Raw genomic sequence first — 26,872 nt, forward strand, 5'->3', positions numbered from 1 at the left:
TGGTTCTCAGGAATTTTATGGATATAATTTTCAACTGTTCAGTCCTGATTTTTGTTATTTTATGGTTTGTTTTATTTTTATGTTATTTCTATAATCTGATTGCATAGTTCCTATATTGTAATTCATCTCAAGCAGATCTTTTGGGTTACATCGTGAATGCTGTAATTGTGAAAAAGCAAGTATATATGGATATTTAACGAAAAGGAATGAGCAAACATTTACAATGTGTTATAATGTTGTAATACTAGCTCTCAGCCTAACATACATTACAAGGTTTGGCTGTCATGAAAAGAAAAAGAAACAAGGGAGAACTATGCGCTCTTTGGAAAAAGTAGGATAAAAATATTATATAGAGAAAGATAGCAAGAATCAACTGCTCTGCTGAATCTGTTTCTTAGATATCACACCGGGATGAAAGTTCAGTGGGGAAAAGCTTATGTAGAATCAAAACCCAAACAGGAAGAATGGTATAGTCCAAGATCCAATCAACTGAAGCAAGAAAGGACAGCTCTGCAGATATCAATAGTGGGATGGGATGTGATCAACCATCAATCTGCATTGTAAAAACATGGATTCAGTACCAAAAGTGGAACATTACACTGGAAGAATTATTTGATTAAGTAGGATTGCCTATCTATTAGGAGAAGACAGAATAATCCATAGTTAGCTCTATACTTAATGGTTGATAGTTAGAGAATGTTAAGTACAAAGTCAGAGAAAGCTACTCAAACACCCCCAAAATGAAAGTACTTTTTCTATGAGGAGCTTTTTGAGTCATCTTGCACCTACCACCTTGGGAAAATTGCCATCTGGACATATTTTTAATGTTCTTGTTCTAGGTGTGTGTGTGTGTGTGTATATATATATATATATATATATATATATATATATATATATATATATATATATATATATATATATACTCACACACATACATACTCATCCCCTTCTATATTTACTGAAAGTTGAATAAATACATTTTAATACGGCAATACTGTGCATATTTATAAAGCTCAGTAAACTCAGGCCACCACATTACATTTTTGCAAGACTATAATGTACAAATTATTTTAGCTTATAAGCCACAAGTGTCACAATTGAGTATGCAAAAACAGAAAGCAGAAACACACCTATGGTATTTGGATGTGGCTAGCCAAAATAAAATATTCTTATACAAAATAAGGACTTATGGCCAAAAATCACCCTAAATGACCACCCAAGTTTTCACATACACAATGCCAAAATAAACAGAATTTTTTTCCAATAGAAAATTAATTTATGGAATGGTGGATAGGAAAATGCTACCACTGCTCATCAAAATGAAAGGTGTAAAACTGACAAATAATAAAAAGTACAAAAATGAAGGGTAGTCCTAAGCATATCTATGTAGAAGTACGTCTAAGGTCATTGGGATTTTCTTCTCAGTTAGAGTGCTTTGAATTGCAGCATTAGCATGACCATAACTAGCAGTGCAATCCTAAATATGTCTACTCAGAATCCTACTCCTGTCTATCAAGTAGGGCTGACTCCCGGGAAAGTGTTCTCAGGACAGCGCTATTAGGCACATCTTTCACCAGTCTAATAAGTACAGGATCCTATATGATTTAGCAAAAAAAATCAAGTGACTAAGCTAAATGAGATTACAATTTATTTAGAAGTTCAAGCTATTAGTTAGGAATTCCAGTAAGCAGTCATTACCAATAACACCTAAGACGTACAAGTAGCTTTACATTTCACTTGCAGTCCTACAATAGCACTAAATTTATGTCAAGCACCAAACAGTCATTCCAGGCTAGGGAGTAGGTCAGCAAGTGTTTTGTTTACTTTCTTCTTGCTCAAACAAACATAGGTGGTCGCACAGAGCTATTCAATCTTTGGCTGCAAGACAACTAAGAGACTCTATTCAGAGTGGGAAAACCAAAAGATCACTTATACAATGGAGAGGTTAAATGGCTTGCAACCATTTAAACCTAACAGGTGAAGGTGGCCGCCCTCATCAACTGGTAGGTTTAAATGGTCTGAACAGCTGACCTCAACTGGTCATAAGTCTGGTGCCTTCAGGGAAGGTGCCTTCCCCAAACATTAATTCGAGGGCTATGAGTCGGGCCAAGTTTGTGTTGAATTTTGGCTCATGAACTACTCTGTGCCCATCCATAATCAAAACATTCAGAGTTAGAATGGAAAAGAATAACCTGTGCATTTCAAGCCCATGCATGAAGAGAGGATCATCCATGCAAACATGATAATCCAAAATATATTTTACTTATTTAAAACACCGTTATGTAGTGCTCCTAGACAATTTAGGGTCCCCAGGGTGGCAAATATTTAAAAATACTCATATAAAAAGGCTACATGAGAAAAGTCTCAAGCTCTCACCCATCTAGCCTCAATTGAAAGGGTACGTAAACACAGTTCCTTGGAGTTGTTGGGGAGGATTATATGAGAGTAGACAGTTCTTAAAGTATGCTGATCCCAAGCCATACCAAGCTTTAAAGGTCAATACCACCATCTTGCATTGGGTCTGGAAGCAAACTGGGACCCAGTGTAGGTGAATTAAGAATGGATATGGCTCCCTTTATCTACTCACATCAACAATCTGATCACAGTATCCTATACTAATTGCAGGTTTTGAATACTCTTCAAAAGCAGCCCCATGTTGACCCCATTCAAGTAGTCTAGATGTCACCAGAGCTTGCACCACAGAGACAAATTCATTTTCTCCCAGGAAAGCTGCAGCTGGCTTACTAATCAAAGCTGGTGAAAGGTGCTGGGTCCAGCAGCAGCCCCAAATGAAGAAACTGTTAACTTATTAGGGGATTACAACCCTAGCCTGACCAGGAGACACGTCAATTCACAGGCCAGCTCTTACCACCAGTAGCTCCATCTTGTTGGGAATAAGCTTTAATTAATTAGCCATCTATTCCAAAAGTACCTCCAGGCACCAGTTCAGTTTCCACAGCCTCCCTGGGATCCACAAAAAGCATGAGAGAGCTGAGTACAACCCATGTGCTGGTGACAACACAGCCTAAATTGTCAACACAAAGGGTCAGATCCTACCAGCTTTTTTTGCTCAATTTTGCCCAATTTCAATCCCCAGTGCAATTTTCTATCCTATATGGCTTTTGTTCATGTGAGTCCCACAATTTCCAGAACAGTCTTTCTTGATGGTGAAACGGGACCATTCCTCCTTCTCTTGCCAGTGGAAAGTCTGATGATATCTGACCCAAACATTAATCTATCAAAGAAACTTTGCAGGGCAAAAATAGAATACAATTTTAATATATAACAAAAAACCCACATGAAAAGGAGTCACTGTGGCACATGTCTAACTTGTACAGTGCGGCATTCCCACCCACCCACCCCCATTAATAGATTTAGATTATTTTATACCAAATTGTAAAAAAAGAAGAAGAATTAACCCTACAGAATAAAGAACGAAGAGCAGGCATCCTACATCACTTACACTTCATTATTACTATTATACTATTACTGATTTTATTTCTCATTAATTTCCCCATCCCACCGTATAGAAAATCATAAACCATAAACTATACATTCCACTCTCATTATATCATATATAGATAGCTCATATTCATATTATAGCTAAGTCTACATTTACTTTCTTTAATCTTCAAAACCACGGGCCATCCAATCATTTCTTTCTTTTTCCTGTAAAAAGTCAATAAAAGGTTTCCATTGTATTATAAATGAAGATGTTGATTTTTCTCTAACCATTGCTGTGAGTTTGGCCATTTTGGCCAGTTCTAACAACTTAACAATCCAGGCTTCTACTGTAGGACTGGACTGTTATATTGTTAGGACTGGCCTATTTAGCATTCTAAACATTAAAAAAAGCATTTCTCATCAATGACTTTAATAAGATTCCTTGACAAAACACCCAAAGAGATCTAGCCCTAGAATGGATTATTCATTTCTTTGAAAAATGCAATCAAAACATATACTTTCCCATTTCTTATAGTGAAGCCATGTTTTGATAACAGGTAAAGCTGCCCTTAGTTCTAGTACTATACAATGAATGCAAATTCAGGAAGTAGGAATGACATCTAAAATTATAATAATACTTTTTTTAAACCCCAACGTGACATAACATTCCTACCCTAGGAAACTTTCCACCATAATTAGTACTTCTCTGGTTTTGAAGGTGGGGCTACAGCCCAGTGCAACTTCATGTCAGAAGGAACAAACAGTATAAATAACTCAGAATGATGCTCGTAATAACGACTTCTGCTCTGCACACCTGTGGCAGAAGGACACATGAGCCAAGACTGAAATCTGCTCTACTGCACACTTGTAATCCTACAACATGCCGGTATGCTGCAATTCCATCTGACTTGGCTTCCAAAGGCATTTAAGTGGGACAGAGGTTTTCAGGGGCTCATTAATGGCTCTTGAGAATATTCTGGTTACAGTTTCTTGCAGAAAGCTTACTTGTTGCATAGACATGGGTTTCTAATGGCTACTGCTTCTGAGACAGAAGGACTAGAGATCTTCTGGAAAATTTTAAGAGCCCTATTGGGAACATATCAGCACAGCACCTAGGAATTAGTGATTAGCATTTTTATTTCTTATAATAATATATTTGTAGACCACGACCATTGCCATGAATGTTGATCATGCTACAAAATGAGACTAGATTCTAAAGCCTACAATGGTTTGTGCTTTAAAACGTTTTTTTAAAAGATGTTTTAAAATATGTAAATTTTAAATTTGGAAGAGGGCTTTGAATTAGAGGACTATGGATGTTTTTGTTACAGTCCCTTAAGGAGAGAAAAAACTACAAACTGACCCTCTGCAATTTTTTGACAATAACCATTTTTTTCCCTTTCGATACAGAGTGGACTTAGGAACATGAAGTTACATATCTCCATTCTGCTGATGCTGCTTTCTATGAACAATGTCCGTGGTGGTGAGGGCTATTATCCTGAACGATACCAGAAACAAGCCAGTATGAAGGGACCACCTTTCCTACCTTTCATTACAAAAAGCCATGGTAAGTTATGATTCTTTTTAAAATGTGGTAATCTTGGTAGTTTTGTATATTGATTATCATATGATGTAAGCCAGCCTGTTACTATATAACTGCTGCTTGGAAACACTAAAGGATTAGTGATGTGAATACGTATTTACTAAAATTTTCAATTCAGACCTAACAATCAATAGAAGAGCAATAGCAGGGTCACAGCACAAGCAACCTAGCTTATAATGTAACTAAAAGCTACTCTATATATCAGGATTACAGTTGTTTAGGAAATGGATGGGGGTGGAGCTCTCTGCATGCCCCACCTCCAAAGTCTCAAGGTTTTCCCCAACCCAGAGCTGGCAACCCTAGTTGCTCTGCTGTTTTTCTTCTTCAATCTATCTGATCAACTTCTTGGCCAACCTAACCAGCTTCTTCTGCTGTTACTTCATGATATTCCACGCCGTCCTTCTAGTAATGTGTATAGGTGTGTCCATTAATGTTTGGCCTTGTCTATACATTTTATGTTTGCTTGTAAGGATTACAAACAATCAACCCTGAGCAAAGAGGGTTTTTTTTTTTTTAATGAGCCAGTGTAGCCCAGTGTGTATCAATGCAAGATGTGAAGTAGAATGTCCCTGGCTCAAAAGTTCACTTCTGACCACCTTATTAGGTGCTCAGCTTCACTCAGCAACATGAGTATAACAATAGCACTGACTTGCCTGGAAGGATTTTCATAGTAATTAATAGAATATTATATGATAAGTACTTTGAACTTGTTACTTTGGACTAATTACTTGTCTTACTAATTACTAATTGGACACTTGTAATGCCCTACAGAAATGCTTACTGTCATCTCAAGACATGTACAGCACCTTCCTCAAGTAAAATAATATATAGCTTAAGTGGATAATTCCATGTGCTACCTCAGACACACCAATCTGTGAACGGTCATTTTCAACATACCTGCAATTCTGAGAATGTGTCTGCATGTTTCAAAGTCCAGAAACCAAAAAGTATTGTTGGTTTAGATCCAGTGGGGGATTTCCATGGATGGAAGGGAGGCAAATTTTGACTTGTTCCCAACTGCTCTGGCCGCCCTATGTCCCCTATCCCCCACCCTTGAGCAGCACTTTGCAGGGCATTTGGGGCTGCAGTGGGAGGGGGAAGGCTGTCATGCTTCATGGAAAGAAATCTCTTCCATCCGTGGAAATTTCCAGTGGATCCAAGCCATTCATTTCTGGCTGCATGCTGAAGCTTTCTAACAGTCATGCTCTATGCTGCACTTGGCAGACACAGATGTAGATATGCTTGACCTGGTTAACCGGAGGGTTCAAAACTCTGTAAGGAAGCCAGATGTATGCAAAGACATTTGCAGAGCAGGAAGGCATGGCTTAGCTCATGGGAAGAAATCTTAACACATTAAAGGCCTATCTGAAGGTACCTCTCCATCCCTAAAGTAAGTGCAAAATTAATAGGGTTGTCAGGCCCCCTGCCCACTGGTGGAGGATGGAGGAAGGTTTTTTCACATGCATCTCCTGAAGCACATTGCTGTTCTTTACAAATATCACAATGGTGCACCATGGTCATTCTGAAGGAAGAAGGCTGGAAGGTCTCACAACAGCTTTCCCACAATCCTCAAGTAAAAGGAATATAAGTCCCACAATCTCCAAAGTGAAAGGGGCAGGTACTAGGATTCAGTCCTTTCCTAAATCATTCTTCATGATCATGCTTCACATATTGTTGAATGGCTCCACCTGCTGGTGTTTAAAACATATGGCAACCATTTTGTCTGAGATAAGGCTCCAGTTCTGCATATTCAGAACTTGCCCTATGGAAGCAAGATTTTGCTTGCTTGTTTTATTAATAGTATAATAAACTCTTGCTGTGAAGTACATAGGAAAAAATTAAGGGCAATGTTTAGCTCACAAAAGGGGAACTCATATTGTTGTTGTTAGGTGCGAAGTCGTGTCTGACCCATCACGACCCCACAGACAATGATCCTCCAGGCCTTCCTGTCCTCTACCATTCCCCGGAGTCCATTTAAGTTTGCATAATATTACAAATGTTTCAATCTACTTTTCTGTAGTTACATATTTTCATTGGTGAGCTTTCTAAATTTATACTATTAGCTTTGCTCATAATTTGTTCCTTAAAGCATTCACGCTAAATCTAGATTTCAGATTCTGTGTTTTCTTGAGGAAGACATGTATCCATCTCCCTATTGTTAAAATAGAGTATGTAAACTAACTTGCAGGAAGAACATGTCTCTTTTTTACTTTGTGAATATGATGAGCCTACAATTTTTTTTTAAATCACTATCATATTATACAGACACATAACATAAATAGCCTACATTTACAAACGCACTGGAAGAACAAGTCTTTTTAGTGCATAAATCTAATCTGTAACATTATTTTGATGAAAATTGTACATATTTCTCCTACCATTTCTTTTTAACAGTAATTAAACTCATATGAACACATAAAGCTGCCTTATTCTGAATCAGACCATTGGTCCATCAAAGTTAGTATTGTCTACTCAGACTATCAGCGCTCCCAGGTTTTCAAGTAGAGAGATCATATGTATCACCTACAACCTGATCTTTTTAAACTGGAAAATGTGAAGCATTAAATTTGGCATGCCAAAGAGATGCTCTGCCAGAGCCACAGTCTCTCCACAAATGAATTCATATTCATTTAACTTGAAGAAATGAGTTAGTTAACTCTGTAACTTGGTTGATATATTCCATCAACAGCGCTCCTGTTTGCCTATTCTATGAATAATTTTTAATTCATTTCAAAGCCAAGCGATCACAACCAATTCCTTGTAACAAATGCACCTCTTTTTTACAAATAAATCATGTGGTCTGGGCTGCCACCATTAAACCTAGTAAATTATGGACATTCCAGTTATTTGTTGTTTCAGTATAGTATAAGTAAGATATATGACAAAGGAGATTGTATCACCTGCTTTCTTTTTTATAGTTGTAGCTCAAAAGGTCCCCAGTAAAAAGGCAATCAATTCCCTGCAGTTTTTATCCCTATAAATTTGTCCTCATTTTTCCTGCATGGAGAGAAATTTCCCTAGCAGTTATGATGGCAATGTAGATTGCACTATACTAATACAAGTACTGTTTAATTCAGTCGAAAGTTGTGAATACATCACCTGTAAGTTGTTATTTCTCTGAAATTTTCTTTGAAATTTCCTTTTCTACTTATTATAGACAAAGCTTCCAAAACTTTTATAAGCCATGAAAATTATGAATAGGTATCAAGCCGAGGGCTATAGATCTGTCATCAAATATTTAAACCACAACTTCATGTACACTAAAGGCTACATGGTGCTTTCAGTTTGCTGGTATGCTGTATTAATTAAGTCTACATTATTCAGTTGTTTAATGCCTATCCACAAATCTCTGTTTGCTTTTATTTCCCAAGGTCAAAACTGGAATGTTTAATTCATTTCAAACTGACTTTTCATAAAATGTAAATATTGTACTTCATTATTATAAGACAGCTCTCAAGAATTTGCTTTGATTGTTAAGTACTAAGTTAGGGCAAATCTCAAGTGCTAGGTCACCACGGAGCCTAGATATTTTAGTATGGCACCTAATATTTTCAACAATTCTCAGAGGTATGAAAGACTGGATCTACCTTAAAAGCTAAAACAAGGACTGGGATGAGGCAAAGGTGACCAAGAGTGAAAATACTGGTTGGATCCAATCCAAACTGTATTTAGCATTTCTACAACCAAATGTTTTGCCATATGACATGAATATAAATGTGTGTTAAGTTCTTGTTATTGCTTGTTTATATGCAAGGTTCAATTCTTCCAGTTGCTGTTTGATGCTCATACAAATATTATCCCACCCATTTTTGACTGGTTTTTGAAAAGTCATGTGTTAGTGAAAATATTTCAAACAAACCTTGTTGTGAATGCATAGGTTCTCTCTTATGCCACACTCTCACTGCATTTGCAAGTCTACAATATGTACTTACTAGGCTTCAAAGCCTGTCCATAAGGTGAATAACTGTCTTGATTTTAAAACCCCTTTGTCAGAATGGCACTGAGGCTTTTCCCCCCAAAGCCTCAGGGGGGAGAAGAAAGGGTTGTTGGAATTGAGCAACCACTTTTCTTTTTACAAATCAGTTGCTGCACAGCTTGCAGGTCTGAATTACAGGCTTTCCCGTTGTTCATAGGCTTTTAGAGATGGTATGAGTTTTTTTATACTGAGAGGTTGCATTCACTGTGTTCATCTTTGTGAGTTCCACTTAATTACCCTCTGGTTCTTAGAAAGTGGACGCTCTGGGTATGAACCACAACTTTCTCCATTTCTGGATGAATTTTCTCCTGCTACTTTCTATGGTGACAAGCTCTACCTCACACACATGTATCTTGGGAAATACTTTCCTGATTTCCCTTCACCAACTAAGCAAGGTTCCACTCTCTCTTCCTCAGAAGGTTTCATCTTACCCTTTGTCTTAATTTGGGAGCAAACACCTGTCTACCCAAATTCTCTCTGCCAAAACACTGCTGTAGTTGAACCACCAGACCTCTCTCTGACCAGCCTGAGACTGAACTCAGACTGAACTAACTAGGTCACAGTCAGGACATTATTTATTTTAATTTTATTATCAAATTTATATACCACCCATTTCAGGATGGCCGACATGGAGCAGTTCACTACATATAAATAATACTATATAATATTACAATATTAACTCCCACCTAGCAGTAGCTGGCCAATCACAGGGCTCAGAGCAGCCTGTTTGTAGCCCTGGCACTTATCTGGCAAATGAGGAGGTTTAACTCTTCTCTTACAGTTGCTGTTGTTTCAGCAGAACCACAGTTTCTAAGTGCTGTCCGCAATAATACTAAACATGAGGCTTTCTGATAATATATTTGGATATATTTGAATGTGGTTGTTATATTCATTCAAAGCTATTTAAGCCTGATAATATTTACTGTGATGAGTCTCTTGTGGCGCAGAGTGGTAAGGCAGCTGTCTGAAGCTCTGACCATGCTGTCTGAAGCTCTGACCATAGGATAGAATAATAGAACAAAACTGGCACAAACACAGTGGAATTCCTCAATCATCCAACCCCCAATCAACCTCTAATGAGGGGTGGAAAGAGGGGCCAAGATAATAATGGTCTAACTGCTGGCTAACACTGGGGGGTGGACCCCAAACCGATCTTCCTCACTGCACTGGCCTCAACCTTAGACCTGGCAGAAGAATTCCATTTTACAGGCCCTGCGAAACACCAGAATTGTGGAACACATCTGTTGCCGTGCCCCTGGGACGGAAATGGGTATGGACATGACATCCATAGTCCTGCCCCAGGGAGCATGCAAGAAGAGGCAGGGAGGTGGCTGGCGGAGGAGGCCAAGGCGGCAGCCATGGCACCAGAGGGGGCTGAAGTTGTATCAGTGTCCAAGGTGGTGGCCATGGCTCCTGAGGGGGCTGAGGTGGTGGCTGCACTACCACCAGAGGCCAAAGTGGCGGCAGTGCCGTTGGAAGCTACAGCAGAGTCCCAAAGCACTCTGCAGAAGAGGGGGGGCCTCCTGCCACTAGAGGAAAGGAGGAGGAGGGGAGGAGTCTGTGTGCATGTCTTGGAAAGAGAGGGAGGGAGGGGGAGAGACCAGGGAGGCAAGAGAGGAGGAGGGAGAGGGGAGGGGAAAGTGGAGGCAAGGAGATTGTGTGTGTGTGCATGTGAGTATGTTTTTCTATGTGAGAGAGGGAGGGGCCAAGACCAAGGAGCCCCAGAACACGTATGTGTTTCACATTCCTGTGAGAGACAGGTTATCACTACTTTTATTTATAAGCAAACTTAACTTGTTGGTGGATGAATTCATTTATTAACATGTTGTTTCCTACATCCCTACCTGGTGGAATGAGCTCCCAGATCAGACCTGGGCCCTGTTGGAGCTGGCACAGTTCTGCAGGGCCTGCAAAAGGGAGCTCTTATACCAGGCTTTTGGTAGGGGCCTGTGACATTGTTAACATCTACTGGGCTCCCCTACTGTAAGATGCCCCCAAACTATAGTCTGGTACAGAGAGAATTGGAAGTAATTTTAAAACTGGGGTGGTTAATTCTAATCTTCAACCAAGACTGCTGTTTTTAATTTTAATCTGTTTTTAATTTTAAATTATTAATTAATTGCTTTAACTATTTCTATGTGTCAAGCAAAGTGATGTGCACCGCCAGTTTACTGGGAGGGCGGTATAAAAATCAAACAACTAAACAAAACTCAAACGTTCAATAAAGCGGAGATTTTAAAACAACAAATTGGAGAGATATTAAACTAGGATTAGGAATTAGCTTTTTGTTGTGGCCACGACAACCAGAGTTAGCACTACATACTGCAAAATTTTTGTTACAGCTTTAATAGTATTACAAGAAAAAATGAATAAAGTTATGATAAGGTTTTGTAGCATAAATGTGTCATTAAAATATGACACTGTGAAAGTAAAAAAATGAACCTGGCTCCTACATTTTTGGTCTGCTCCTACAGCGCCAAAAAATGTGTACAAAATATAACAGCCTACTCAATCTCTCTCTCTCTCTCTTTTCTGCCATCAAATCACTGCTGACTTATCTAGAGCCATGAGTTTTTCAAGACAAGAGACATTCAGAGGTAGTTTGCCACTACTTGTCTCTGCATCATAAACCTAGAATTCCTTGGAGGTCCTACTTCCAAATACTCACCAGGGCTAACGCATCTTCATTTCCAATTTCTGACGAGGTTGGACTAGCCTAGGCTATCCAGGTCAGGGCCAACATCAACTTATAGCTAAGTTTCAGTAGAAGTTATAAACACATTTTGTCACATCAAAAAGCATCTCCAAATCTAATGGCTTTTGTAGAAGGACTCGAAAGTATTTGCTAGTGATGTATTTGCTCTCAGTTGGTATTTGGCTTTATTTTCTCTGAGCTACACAGTACTTAGTTCTTAAAGACCCAGTACTTTGGCCAGCCTTTCTCATCTTATCTTACCATTGAGAAACCCCAGAAGAGCCATGGTCATGCAGAGTATGGCTGGAGAGCACAGTGTGTACATGCCCATCGGGGCCCCTCCCCTTCCCACCCCCTCTATGCCAATCATTGACCATTTTGAGAGGAAGGGTCAATATGACTGTATATGGTCATATCAACCAATAAATGTTTAACACATTTTTATAAATATATACCAAATTAATTAACTCCCACCCATTTGGGGAAACCCTTCTAAGGCCATCAAGAAACCCCAGGGTTTGATGAAACCCTGGTTGAGTAAGCCTGATTTAGGAACTGAAGCAGGAAACAATTACAACAGACAGAATTGAAAAACAAATGTGGCCAACCAGGCTATTTTGACTCAGTGCCCTGTTATTCTAGTAGCACGAGGCTACTATCACCAGTACTCGGTAACGTGAGACGCATGGTATGAAGAGCCCATGCTGAAGCTTCCTCCTAATCCAGTATTAGTCCAGATTGTGGTGTGTGTCATCACAGGCATGTCTTTGACAGTCCAGGGCTTCTCATACCAGGAGATGCACAAAGGAATAGTTTAGGGGATTAGGGGTTTTCAGAAAATTATGCCCCCCCAAAAAAAAGGCACTAAAGGAAGAAGAAAGGTGGAGTGATTCAGGAAACAAATCTTACACCTGTTCTTCAAAAAGGTTCCCATTACACACAATTGGGCTGCCAATTTCCCATTATTAATGCATTCAACTTATATAATAACCTTCTTCAAAAGAACTCATAGAGATGTTAGTGGGTTTTCTCCTTGTTATTAACACAATAAGTCTACAATCCTATGCTGATAAATGGAAATAGCCCAAAGTCACTATGTGAAGGGATTTGAAACTATCCCTTTCTGTCATTTCACACACAGAAAACAATAATGCAAAGGATGCTAATGTTCATACTATCAAATTTTTAAAGAAGTCACTCAGGGTGATTTTGGGGGAACAGACAATGTTGGCAAGTTGTTTCAAGTAAGGATGAAGCTGAAGTAATACTGTCATTCCAAGCTTGTTACTTTTTTGATAATGTTTCAATTATTAAAAAATTATGAACTTAACTTTGAAACTTACTTCCTTTGAAACTTACTTGTTTGTCTGGATCAAACAAACACATTTAAAACATCATTTATGAAGACTGGCAACCATGTGACTAACTGAATTATGTTATTATGTGAAGGAGCATAACTAGAAATGTATAAAATACTGACAGCCATTGAACTTGAAATTCCTGAACCTCCCTAATTATTTCAATTTTGTTTTAGTTTTACAGGCAAGGGGAGAGCAAGGCCCGCCTGGCCCACCAGGTCCAAGAGGGCAACCAGGACCTACAGGGAGCCCAGGGAAACCAGGTTATGGCAGCCAAGGATCTCCAGGACCTCAAGGTCCCCCAGGGCCACCAGGACATTCTGCTGTTGGAAAGCCAGGCCTGACAGGTTTGCCAGGAAAACCAGGCGACAGAGGACTACCAGGTGAAAAAGGAGATATGGGACCTGCTGGTCTTCCAGGGCCAAGAGGGTTACCAGGGACCTCTGGAATTCCTGGTCCTGCAGGGATTTCTGTTGCTGGCAAACAAGGAAGCCCAGGGGCACAAGGGCCAAGAGGTATCCCTGGAGAAAAAGGTGAACCAGGCATACCTGGCTTAAATGGACAGAAGGGAGAAAATGGATATGGAGTTCCTGGTCGCCCAGGAGAAAGAGGGCTGCCAGGGGCACAGGGGCCTCCAGGACCACCAGGACTAGCAGGGGTAGGGAGGCCTGGGGATAGGGGCCATCCAGGTCAGCCAGGTATTAAAGGTGACCGGGGTTTACCTGGCACACCAGGATCAGCTGGCAACCCAGGTCTCCAAGGCCCTTCTGGGCCACCTGGTGAGCCAGGAATAGGAAAGCCTGGTCCAACTGGACCACCAGGAATACCAGGAATTCCAGGAGCAAAAGGACTTCCAGGCCCTTCAGGCTTGACTGGACCTCCTGGTCTTCCAGGATTTGGAAGACCTGGGCTACCAGGGATGAAGGGACAAAGAGGTCCTGAAGGTTTAAATGGTGCACCAGGAGCAAAGGGAGAACAAGGCCCAGTTGGTCCTCCAGGGGAACCAGGGGCAGTTGGCTCTCCTGGATCAATGGGTCTTCAAGGGCTAAGAGGTACAGCTGGTGTAAATGGCTTTCCTGGTGCCAAAGGTGAAAGAGGTCCTCCAGGAGCAGCAGGTTTCCCAGGAATTAAAGGGGACAGGGGTTTGCCAGGATTAGAGGGCAAATCAGGAGAGCCAGGAGAGCCAGGAATTTCTGGACCCAAAGGACTTCCAGGCTTGCCAGGTTCTAAAGGGAATACTGGCCATGCTGGTTCTCCTGGCCTACCTGGCCCAATAGGGTCACCAGGACCTAAAGGAACTGCAGGATTTAATGGTGAGCCAGGTCCAAGAGGCCCACCTGGAATACCTGGCACAAGAGGCCCAGTTGGCCCTCCAGGTATCCCAGGGATCTCTGGCAGTAAAGGAGAACAAGGGGCACCAGGATTACCTGGTCCAGCTGGTATTGCAACAAAGGGCTTAGATGGACCTACAGGGCCTCCAGGGTTGCCAGGTCCAAAAGGCAACAATGGGGAGCCTGGATTGCCAGGTCCTCCAGGTCCACCTGGGCCCCCTGGGCAGCAAGTATTCCCAGATGGTCAGGCATTAGCAGGTGTACCAGTTATCAAAGCTGGTGCAAGTCAAGGTATAACTGGAATGCCTGTTTCAGCTTTCACTGCCATTCTTTCCAAAGCATATCCCACATCAGCAGTACCTATCAGATTCGATAAAATTTTGTTCAATAGACAACAGCACTATGACCCCAGGACAGGGATCTTCACATGCAGGATACCAGGACTCTACTACTTCGCTTACCATGTGCATGTGAAAGGAACACATGTTTGGGTTGGCCTGTACAAAAATGGTTCACCTATCATGTACACATTTGATGAGTATAAGAAAGGGTACCTTGATCAGGCTTCTGGTAGTGCTGTTGTTGATCTCATGGAAAATGATCAAGTCTGGTTGCAACTACCCAATAATGAATCAAATGGCTTGTACTCCTCAGAGTATGTCCATTCCTCCTTCTCAGGTTTCTTATTTGCTCAGATTTAACATTATCTCTCTCTCAAAAAAAGTTAAGGGAATCTTATCTTAGTACATATATTTTTATTTCAAGATGTCTATCAGAGACTAACTAAAAAAAGTCTACAGACAAAATTAAATTTCTACTGCAAATGCTGCGTGTTGCACAGTTTTAAAGGGTTATATAATTCTTCACAAAATATCACACATTAATGCTACACACAGAAATGTATTTAATTAAGACGTCAATGCACATGCCCCAACACTGAGATATGTTAATAGTAAGACATTAGATTTTAGGAAAGATCAGATCATGTTTCCCTTATGTGATTATATTTCATAGAAGTGTGTATGTACAGTGCTCCTCTCTTCATAAAAGTATTTCCGAATTCCTTAGGTCTAATGTTTCCAACTTTAACCCACTTACTACTGATTAATCCAAACTTATAGCCCAGTGCCAAGCAAAGTTACACTTCTAAGCCTATGAACCAAAATGGACAGCAAAGAGTGAAACTCTGCTTAGGACAGCTCTGTCAATAGTCTTAGGACTGTCATCTAACAAACGGCACTTGTTTTTCAAAGTAGATTAAAAAACTATTTTCATAATTTAAAAGAGGCTAAAATTCATTCCAGGACATTAAAAATATGCATTCTTTCTTTTTAAATCAGTGGTGCTACTAACGTTCATAGCAGAGTATTTTAGATTGTACTGTAAGTGGCCAGCTCATTTATGACATTTTTCATGGGATAACTACAATGATTGCTGACTGATCTCATTGTGAAACTGCCATAATTAATCAAAAGGAATAATTATCTTGCTGAATCAAGTCATGAGCTAATAAAGCTTTGACATTTTATGTCGTAAAATCAAAAGTATGGTGCTACAAATTAAATGGAATATTCTGAAGAAATTTAGCTTAGCTTTTATCACCAGCAGACTTCTCTATTAAAAGAAAAGGATCCCTAGTACTTACAAGACATGAGATCTTAACTTTACTGACCAATCTGACAATATAATCCTAAACATCTGCAGTTGATTATTTGCTTTTAACACTAGTAATTTTGTGGCAGTGCAGTGGCATGACCGTCTGCAAAATACCACCACAAGCAATTGCACAGGTCACCAAAAAGACTGACTTGCTGGCCCCAATGCAGCTATCATGCAAGCAGCAGCTATTGGTCCTGGTGGGAATGTAAAATTTCACCCAGCTCACTGAGGCACTCCAGCCAGTTCAATGGGACACATATGAGTATCAACTGGAGGACGCACTGAGACATGTAGCTGTGTTAAAACAACTGCATGTGCAGAAGCTTATATATCTATTCCTAGATAAAACTAGGTGAACACATTAACCGAACCTATAAAGGCATACAATACATTGAATGTTTAAGGGATACTTAGTCTCAATGAATACAGTTGTTCAAAAATGAACAGAGAGTTGGCATATAGAGGATTAAGACGCATCCACTATAAGTAACCTTGACATATTTTTTTATTATTTAAGTTTGCTAGTTTTAATCTTATGGTGCTTTCACTTATTGTATCAAGATGAGACAGGTTCTAAGAGGGACAGAATCACACTGATATTTTATCCCCCATGAGTTGGGTTTTTTAAGTGAGATGTCTAAATTGTACATGGTCTGTATTATGTTCATTTGAGATCAGCTTTTTATGCCTTGTTCTGAACACTTCTGTGTTTTCCAAATCCATACTAAATAAAAAGTGAAACCTCTCTTGCACTTGGTCTGCTATTATTTGGTCCTTTTAAATGGCAAACGAGGTTCAACATAGGCAAGTACAAAGCAATGCACATTGGAGCCAAAACCTCTAATTATAAATACACATTCATGGGATCCAAAATGCCAGAGACTGATCTGGAGAGAGACCTTGGAGGCCTGGTAGATAATGAAAAAGTCAACTCAAGGTGTGTGGTGGCAGTAAAAAAGGCAAGTGCTATGCTGGGGATTATAAGGAAGGGAACTGAAAACAAATCAGTCAGTATAATAATATCCCTGAATAAATTAATGGTGTGGCCTCATTTGGAATACTGTGTACAATTCTGGTCACTGCACCTCAAAAACGATATTACAGCATTGGAAAAGGTGCAGAAAAGGGCAAATTAAATCATTAAGGGGATCAAACACTTTCCCTGTGAAGAAAGGTTAAAGCGGGTAGGGCTCTTTAGCTTGGAGAAATGACGACTGAGGGTGACATGACAGAGAAAGAAGTACTTTCCCCCCTTTCTCGCAATCAATGAAATTAATGAGCAGTAGGTTTTTAATATAAAGTACTTCTTCACCCAAAGAGTAATTAGCATGTGGGATTCACTGCCCCAGGAAGTGGTGGCAGCTACAAGCATAGACAGCTTCAAGAAGGGGGTGGATAAACATAAGGAGTAGAGGTCCATCAGTGGCTATTAGCCATAAGGTACAGATGGTACACCATGTCTGGTGCAGTGATGCTCTGGATTCTTGATGCTTGAGAGTAATGGTAAAAGGATTTCTGGAGTTCTGGCCCCATTGGTGAACCTCCTAACAGCATCTAGAAATAAATTCTTGTTTCCCCTTCATAAGGGCTCTTTAATCCGCTTAGGCTTCTGAAGGTAAACAGATTTTTTTTTTAAGGTTTTACCCACCATAAGGATATAATGCAGCAACCAGAAAAAAACCATCAGAACAAATTAGGTTTTGGAAAACCCAGATTAAATTTTCATTAACTCTGAGAAGGTAGTGTTTTATCCTTAAGGTTTATGAAACGGTAAAGAAATCTACTTGCCTTTAGAAGCCAAAGTGGTTTAACCCACCTATATCAATGGGACCATAGATCAACTTTGGATGAATCTCATAGAATCACTGCAAAATAACAGACTCTGCAGATCTAACCCTGAACTGTATGCTGCTTCATGAGCACTAGGTATCCACCTGAGTAGGTGTGCAGTCAGCCTAGCTTTGTTAGCATGAAATTGAAACTAGGCATATGACAGTCAATATCTGAATCTCAGCCATGTGTTCGCCTCTAATGTGCTAAGTGGAAATTCAAGGTAGGAGGTTGCAAGATAGAAGCACACAGGAGAAGCAGTCCTTAGTTCATCACAGACTGGCAGCATTTCTAATAGAGCTCTACTAGACTTGCCAACTGCCTGAAGAATTTTAAAAAATGTCCTGTCTCTTTAATAAAGGCTCAATGGGACGTTATTTACCTCCATACCATTCAATGCTTTAGCTTCCCTTTTCCATGTTAAAAGCAAAGGACTTTGTTCTCCAAGTCTACTAGCATCTATGAGCCCTATCCTCTTAAGCCATTTTCTCTCAACATTTGGTTTTCTGGACAAGGGTAGAAAAATGTCTAGTAGGAGAGGGCTCAGATGAAAAGCAGCATGCATCTTTTAAGAAGCACCTTTTGTCGGCGGCTTCTCTCTTGCTAATATGCCTCTTCCCTTATCATGTCTGAGATGAATAATGAGATTTGGGAATCCAAGGTTTGCAGCTGAATGCCTGGCTCTGTCTTGAAACCCTAGTTTCCAGATACAACTGCATCCTTATCTCTGGGTTTAGAGAATAAATCAATAAGATGTTCATCACTGCAGAAGCAGTCATTAATATAAATACAGAAAATCCATATAACATTTACAGTTTGTTCAAGGTCTTTGGCTTTGAACTTTGTAGGCCAACTTGCAAATTGAGCTTGCAAGCCCCCAACAATCAACTGTCATGTAACGCCCACTTTGTTGGAATAGATGCAAAAAGACTTTAAATATATATTAGAGTACACTTTAATCATATGTCATTCTTTAAAAGATTGAATTCATTCACTCACCTTTAAAAGCTGAAGTTTTATAGTTATGTTGTATGGCAGCAATCATATCTTTCCAAAAGTCATATTTCTGGCTAGCATTGTGCTACAAATATAAAAAGAGCCCTCATGAAGAAAAAGTCCTACACAGACTTGTGTAGTAAAGATCAGCAAATGATCGGCACAGAAGAGGGAGTGGACAAGGACTCACATGGAAACATGACCTGTTCAGTCCCATGGACCACCAGGAAGCCCAGGGCCCCAGAAATTTTGCCAATACCCTCCCTATGCAGTCCTGAGTTCAGCTATTAACTATGTCTCCCAAAGGACACTAAGATCATCCAGCATGAACAAATTAGTGATCCCTGGCTCAAAAGAAGTACATCTGGCCTCAATCAGGGCCAGAACCTTTTTGGTCCTAGCCCCAACCTGGTGGAATGAGCTCCTGGGAAGCGCTAAGGGCCCTGAAGGAACTGAGTCAGTTCTGCAGGGCCTGTAAGATGGAGCTCTTCCGCCAGGGATTTGATTTGGGCTAATGAACACCTGGACCAATTGAAGAATAACTAAATAAATGAACTGGCATTGAGAGACAATGGCTTGGAATCAGCCAAAGAACTACCATGGGCTGAAGGATTTCCTTCAATGGAACAGGACCCCACCCCTCTTGCACACAAAAATGACCAGCAGTATCTGACACAATAACTTGTCATAGTGATTAGCAGTCTGTCATACCTAAACTTGAGATACTGAAATGGGCTTATCATTTCTGTATTGCTGATAGTACTGCTGTTTGAACAAAATTAAACTGAACTTTTTTATCATGAAAGTCTGCAACTAAATGGGCAGACTAATTACAAAGTACATTAATCTCAAGCATCAATTAAAGTCTGCAACTAAATGGGCAGACTAATTACAAAGTACATTAATCTCAAGCATCAATGAGAGCAAAGTTTGTGGCACCTTTAAAACTAACCAAGTTTTATTCTGGGTATTACCTATCATGTGCATGCATGCTTCTTCAGAGACTTTAAAACAGAAATCACCAACCATTAGGTATAGGCAAAGAGGATGTTGCCAGAACAGCTAATTAGAATCAAGGTGCATAAGTAATTGAACAATCAAAATAGCTAAGATTTGATTGACAAGTTCTATAAATACCAGCAGATTACCATACAGCCTAATAAAAGTGTTTACAAACAGATGTGAGAACTGAATGACATTAGAATCTGTAGTGAGGTAAGAAACCAATTTTTCTCTTAAGCCCTGGAGGTTCCATTGTTCTAAGCATTGTAACCCAGCAATCTCCCATTTTAGTCTGTTTTGGAAATAAATAAAACAGCTACTTTGAGGTTCTCCAATTAACGTCCTGGAAGACTTCTCATTTTTGTGTCCATTTATCTTTCACATAGGGCTTGACCACTTTGCCCTATGTAGAAAACTGAAAGGCATTGCTGGCATGTACAATGTTAGAAGATGAACAAATGAATGACCCTGAGATGGCGTATTTGATGTTGTTAGGTCCAGTGCTCACGTTGTATGCGTGTATGTGGCAGCAAAGCTGGTATCTGGCTTGGCTCTGGCACCAGTGTCCAAGTTCATATTAGATGTGGGTGAGGAGTTAAGATGTCTGTGGACAAGAGAAGGTTTGCTTGCCAGTACTTGTGAAAGAGAACTATCTTTGCTCGGACCTAGTGTCGGCCATGGTGGCACTGCGGTTCTCGCAGTTTGTTCCTGGTCCCACCCACCAGGCTGGCCACATGTTAGATCTAATCTTTTGCGCTGGGGTAGAAGTGGATCTGATGGTGACAAATGTTGTCCCATGGTCAGACCACTATGCCCTGCAGGCTCGGATTTGGGCACCACCATTCCACGATTACAGCAAGGGTGGAGAAAGACTTGTGACGAAGCAGCAAGAACATCTTATTGCATGTTTATGAGGGCATATGTGAGGGAAAATGGGAGTGTTATGCCACCACCATTGTGTTTGAGGGCTCTCACCCAGCACAATTATTTAGGGTAGTTTGGTCTCTCACCACCCTCAAGGATGGGCACCAAAATTTTAGTCCATTGGATCTTGGCTGTGAGGCATTAGCAAACCTTTTCATGGATCAAGTCTTATCACTGTGCTGGGACCTTCCTGCCATGACTGATACAGAAAGGAAGCTAGAGGCCTGCTAGCTGTCTCAGGGGGTTAAGTTTGATGGCTTCAGGTGGCTCTCATTAAATGAAGTGGACAACTTGCTAAGGTCATTAAGGGTGACAACCTGCCCCCTTGATCGCTGTCTATCCTGGCTGCTCCAAGGGGGCAACCAACGGATAGGAGGCCCACTCAGGGATATCCAGTAGAACTTGTAAGTCTTGTAGGATGCTTTAGGATGCTTAGGGCTGATCCTGCGTAGAGCAGGGGTTGGACTAGATGGCCTGTATGGCCCCTTCCAACTCTATGATTCTATGATTCTAAGTTGCTGATGATGCAGAGCCAGATTCACAAATTATGGAGCTCCACATCAAAAAGTGTTCCCACCCATATTTGTCAAAGAACCAGGAAACAAGTCTGTTCATTATGGCATCGCCATTGATCACTGCATATTCAACACAGTGACGGAACTTTTGTCTCATTTCCTAAACTGACGTTTCTTGAATTATTTATTATTTCATTCACTTATGCCCCATCTTTCACCCCAGCTTGCCCGTGAATCTCAGAGAACAAAAGGAAAGCAGCCATGACCAATATGGCAGTTTTTAGAATAGCGTGACATAGGTTAGTGCTCCCCTGTCTCTTAAGCATTACAAACGTAATGTTTGTCAATGAATATATCATTGGGAGGCCACAGAAACAGTGACAATGGTTTTAGCTGAATTTAGAAAAAAGTGTTTGTGTGAGGTGGGAAGACATTTTCTAAGGGCCAGTTAATAAAATTATCCACCTAGAAATTGTATACATTGGGCTGGATGGGTGGCTTAGTATTCAACATAACATGTGGTATAGGCAATGTGGACACAGACTTGCATGCATAGACACCAGTTTCTCATGAATCTTTTCACTTAGGAGGCTGAGAACCTATCTTGGAATGTTGTACAGGTGGCAGAGCAGCAGATCTTCATACTAACCTCATGCACAAAGCATTTCTAGGTAGTCTTTGTATGAAGCAGCCTTTAGAGATAGGGGGTTTGTGGAAATCAGGTGAACATTCATACATATACCATGCACACCTGTTTTAAAATTCAGGGTCATGGTCTGTAAAACACACACACACAAGGGGAATATATAATATACAAGTGCTGAATTAGAACTTATCAAGAAATCTAATACCATCTGTTATCCTGACTTAAACATAGACTTGGATTTCCTTACTCACTATAATTTCTAACAGTTCAACAGAACCCACTTCTCATTGGCTGTTCTTAATAAGTTGAAATCAGTTCCTTTTCTTATACGCTTCTTCCTTGTTTATCCTACTTCATTACATTTTTCAACTCTCCCCCATGTGAAGAGGCTAGAACCTGTCTCATCACCCATTAGGTTTAACAACCTAATTCATTCTATACTCTTAGGCAGAGGACAGCCTCTCACGAGGCACAACTGAATGATTAATGACATGGACTATACACAGACTTCTCACTTCCACTTCCTCCATTCCCACTCTCCTTCTATAATTTTCCTTTTAAATTTGGGCAAATTGTTTGCCCTTCATAGCATGTGAAGAAGTGATCTCTGAGTCGTGAAAGCTCATGCTGGAATAAATCTTGCTAGTTTTCAGGGTGTCATTTTGCTACAACAGTGTAACCCAGCTACAATACTAGTATTATCATTTATGCAGACCTATCACAGTCTGGTATTATGTCTAAAACTGATACCACTTAATACACATATCTTCTCTATTCCTATGCACACAGTTCACAGAGTACAAACAGGCATAGATATATAAGCTCCATCTAATATGCACATTTTTGTTTAAAAACTGTGAGCCCATTCATATCAATCAAGAACACTGTTTGGGAATCAACTGAAGTTACTTCCAATACTTTCATTGCTCTATAACACCAGGGATAAAATTTATTTTACAGAATAAGCGTCAAGGAAACAATTAATATATAAGCGGGGGGGGGGGGGAAGCAGGAAGTAAAAGCTATCTGAAGCTGTCAATATGTTTCTTTTCAATGGCCTTTAAAACACCAACACTTACTTGGTTTAAACTATCCACAATCCGTGCGCATAGAAGAGCTCCTGGCAGGTCAAAGTAGTTATCATAGACATAATACTTAGCTGCAAGAAAGAAAGAAAGAAAAATGCAATGCCACACTGGGTATTTTACAGGAAAACATCCTGAAAGAAAATATTAATTTCTAAAGTTTTTGTTGAATCTTTTTTTATTTTAATTTTGGAATGGGAAGACAATTTGTAAGTCAAGTGTAAACCTGATCCCTCCATTACTGACACAAGTCTTATAAACAGGACACTGCTCTATACTGAGTCAGACCCCAGGTCTATCAAGGTCAGTACTATATATTCTGACTGGCCATGGCTCTCCAGGGCCTTACATGGACAGAGATCTCCCACATTGTGTTACGTGGAGATGGCAGGGACTGAACTAGAATCATTTGCATATGACACAGAACCTCTATCAATCAGCTCTGGTCTCATGTCAATTTTTTATCAACCTTTACTTCTGTGTGTTTTTTTACCACAGCCTGGTCTGCTGATTTTAGTAGGTTATAATGGCCATTGCTATATTGTAAATATTTCACCTATTGATTCAGGGAGTCAATGTGGAACAGTAATTAGCCCCTATTTTGTTAAACATGGATTGGAGAGACCCAGCATTAAACCCATTAACTTCAGTGAGTGACCCTGGAGCAATCACTTCCTCTCAGCCTAATATTCTTCATAGGGCAAGTGTGAGAAAAAAGATGGGCGAGACAATAATGTACATAACTCTGACTGTCTGGAAGGAAAGGTGAGGTTAAAAATGTAATAATCTAAAAACATTGATAGCCCCTTGGTTTAGGATTGCAAGTCTAAGGGATAACCTCTCTCAATATGCCTTATTGCAACAGCTGTACTCATCTCCACAGCATTTGCTGAAGATCTGTGTGTATCTGAGTGTTGTCTGTGGTCGATCCTGCTTTGGAGAACTTCCTGCTCGAGGAAATCAAGAAGCCTCTCAAAATTCTATCATTCTGCAGAATGTGTAAAAGGGAATTCAGGAGGGCATTTTTATAAAGAACAGGGCTATATTAAAATTGGAATTCCTCAAGGGGATTCTTATATAAAGAGGTAAGTTTATGGCATGATTTACTTAATACATCTTGATTTATTAGAGTGGTCCTAATTTCTGCAATCTAGTTTTGCATTTTTATATCATGTCTTGTTTGATGTAGCTTCATGGCAATCTAGGTTTGATTCCCTGCTCCTCCTCCATGTGCAGCCAGCTGGGTGGCCTTGGGTTCACCACAGCACTGATAGAGCTGTTCTGACCAAGCAGTAATATCAGGGCTCTCTCAGCTTCACCAGTTGTCTGTTGTGGGGAGAGGAAAAGGAAGGTGATTGTAAGCCGCTTTGAGACATCTTCTGGTAAAGCGGCATATAAGAACCAACTCTTCTTCTTCTTTGTTTCTATTGTATTGCTTTCCAATTTGTAATCCATTCATATTACAATATGTTTTATATGTCTTATTGTGCTACTGAATTTCATAATTCACTCTGAATTCCAGTAAGAAAGTAGTCTATGTGAATAAATAAATAAATAAATGAAATACCTGAACGAGAAACCATCCCACTCATGGTTTTAAAATGCTTCCATTCTCTTCTTCCATATTTCTCAAGGATCTCTTCTGAGGTCAAGTGTTTAGTACCATGGCTTGCCCTGTTTGACAGATTTGCACACCAGAAATTTAAGGCAACTGTATTAATATTTTAAAGTTTTTAATTAACTTCTTGTTTCAAATATTTAAAAAGACTAACTAATTTTAATAATATTCCATTTCTGAAAACCCCAAACCAAACCTGAGCCATGAGCCATTAAAATAATTGACATGTCCCTTCATTTGTTTGGGGTTCTGTGTTCACATGCATGTTCCAAATTATGGAAGGAACTTCACAGTTTCATGTTGCTAACAATAGGGCATTCCTATGCAGTAAGGAGTGGGCATGGGCATGAACCTGGGCACGAAATAAAACAATGCCACAAAATTACCCACTTTCACACTTCCAAAACCGAGGTTTGAGGAGGCACCTCTCTGAACTTTTCACAGACTTTTGTCAGGCTTGGGTTAAGCTGGCAGCTATTTTAGACTGACAGGAGACAAGTATGAATGCTCTGCTATCAGCCTAAAATGGCTGCAAGCCGTTTCAGAACACTGGTTCACTTCACCTGTTTTCAAAGAGAGGAAAGGGAACTGGAACACTTGAAATGGGTGCTGTGGGGAAGCCTGGCAGACCCCAAGAAGATTGTGCAGTTTGCTCTTAATTCTTTGGTGGGGTGTGCTGGGCTGCCAGGTCTGTGCTGGGCAGCCCATCACACCCCAAGCTGACAGTATGGAAAGCTCACTCTCCATGCAATCAGATGTTTGGCAGGAAGCCATTTAACCATTTTAGCTTAAAAGCAGGGGGAAGCCAAATGGACCAGTATGGATATCAACAGGTGCAGACATAATTAGCAAAATGGCTTCACCAGCTGCTTCCATATTAAACAGAATATGGCTGCTTTAAAGGCTGTCTTGTTACAGCAACTTGAAAAGACAAGGGGAATCTCCCAGGAAAATGTCGTTAAAACTTCAGCCTAAATGTCTTTTTAAGTATTACCTTAAAATAGTTCCATCTTGTGCAAGCTTAAGAAAGTTCCCGTCTTCCATATCCAGAACTAGGCCTTTGCAGCTGAATGTATTTTGTTTCACGAATGAGAAAAAAGATATATAAAATAAACACTCTGGCATTTAAAACATATGAGTTATAGTATAGACTGGTAACAGAGCTACTAAAAACCTGTGTGGACTGGGAACATGGGTCACTGGTTTAGCACGCTTGGGTGGGTTTGTGGTTACAGCAGTCATACAGCTCAGCAAATACAAAGCCTACATTCTGCCAAATCAAGGGGTAAGAACACCAGAGGAAGGCTTGTAGAACAAACATATGACACATACACAGGCACGAAACTATGTGTGTGTGTGCATGGGGGGGGGGGTGGATTATAGCCACCCAGACCAAACAGAAATGTGGTAAAAAAATAAGTTCTGGCAAACTCCGAAGAAAGACAATGAAGGTGAGCCATTAAACCAAAGGGGTCAGGCTATGTGAGAGCTGGATTAATACCCAGAATTATGCTGGTCAACTTCAAAATTGTGAGCACTCACTCTCAGCAACTTTGGAAGAATTCTGACTCCAATGGTGCTGCTATAACTTCAGAGTCATCAAAATAAGAAAATGTGGTACTGTATTTGTCGGCGTATAAGACGACTGGGCGTATAAGACCATGGCCCTCCAACATTTCCACTCAAAATATAGAGTTTGTTACATTACAATACAGTACTATGGGCCACTATGGGCAGCTATGTCTATCCCAACTGAAGTGCACCCGGCGTATAGGACGACCCCCCCACTTGGAGGCATGTTTTTCAGGGGGGAAAAGTAGTCTTATATGCCAGCAAACACTGTAACTAATATTTATATATATACTAGAGGGCAAGTCTGTTGTTGGCGATACAACGGGTGCTAGCGTGGTGCGTGTGGTTGGAAGTTGGTCAACAGGATCAGGAGAGAGTCTGGGTGGCGGGTGGAGGGTGTGGGCCCAGGCTGCCCTCGTGGCTGGGCCGCGGGCCGGGAAGGTGTGGCATTGCAGCGATGGTTGGTAGGGAGGAGAGTCACAAGAGGCTCCAGGTTGATGGAAGGTACTGCTGCACAAGGGTGGAAGAGATCCCAGCTGAGAGGTGGCTCCCCCTGGCGAGTGAGGGCTTTGCTGACCGTGGGCAAGGCAAATGGGACTGGCATGAGGCAGAAGAGCT

The 26,872-nt window shown here is 40.4% G+C and overlaps 2 protein-coding genes across 5 annotated transcripts in view; one reads left to right on the forward strand and one right to left on the reverse strand.

Moving 5' to 3' along the window:
- Positions 1-26,872, reverse strand: part of NT5DC1 (5'-nucleotidase domain containing 1) — a 126,720-nt gene that overhangs the window by 94,627 nt on the left and 5,221 nt on the right. For all 4 annotated transcript variants that reach the window (XM_077301577.1, XM_077301558.1, XM_077301571.1 and 1 more), the window contains exons 3-6: positions 25,677-25,748; positions 24,632-24,738; positions 23,059-23,138; positions 18,896-18,977 (exon numbers count right to left, since the gene is read on the reverse strand). In XM_077301577.1, the coding sequence (XP_077157692.1) occupies positions 18,896-18,977; positions 23,059-23,138; positions 24,632-24,738; positions 25,677-25,748 (341 nt within the window). The remainder of the gene's footprint in view (positions 1-18,895; positions 18,978-23,058; positions 23,139-24,631; positions 24,739-25,676; positions 25,749-26,872) is intronic.
- COL10A1 (collagen type X alpha 1 chain) lies at positions 4,203-16,818 on the forward strand. The gene is made up of 3 exons (XM_077301549.1): positions 4,203-4,330; positions 4,855-5,011; positions 13,253-16,818. Exons 1-3 carry the CDS (start codon positions 4,325-4,327, stop codon positions 15,106-15,108), a joined length of 2,019 nt encoding a protein of 672 aa, XP_077157664.1. The 5' UTR covers positions 4,203-4,324; the 3' UTR covers positions 15,109-16,818.

Source organism: Paroedura picta, chromosome 1 (assembly GCF_049243985.1).
Source record: "Paroedura picta isolate Pp20150507F chromosome 1, Ppicta_v3.0, whole genome shotgun sequence".
Lineage (NCBI taxonomy): Eukaryota > Metazoa > Chordata > Lepidosauria > Squamata > Gekkonidae > Paroedura > Paroedura picta.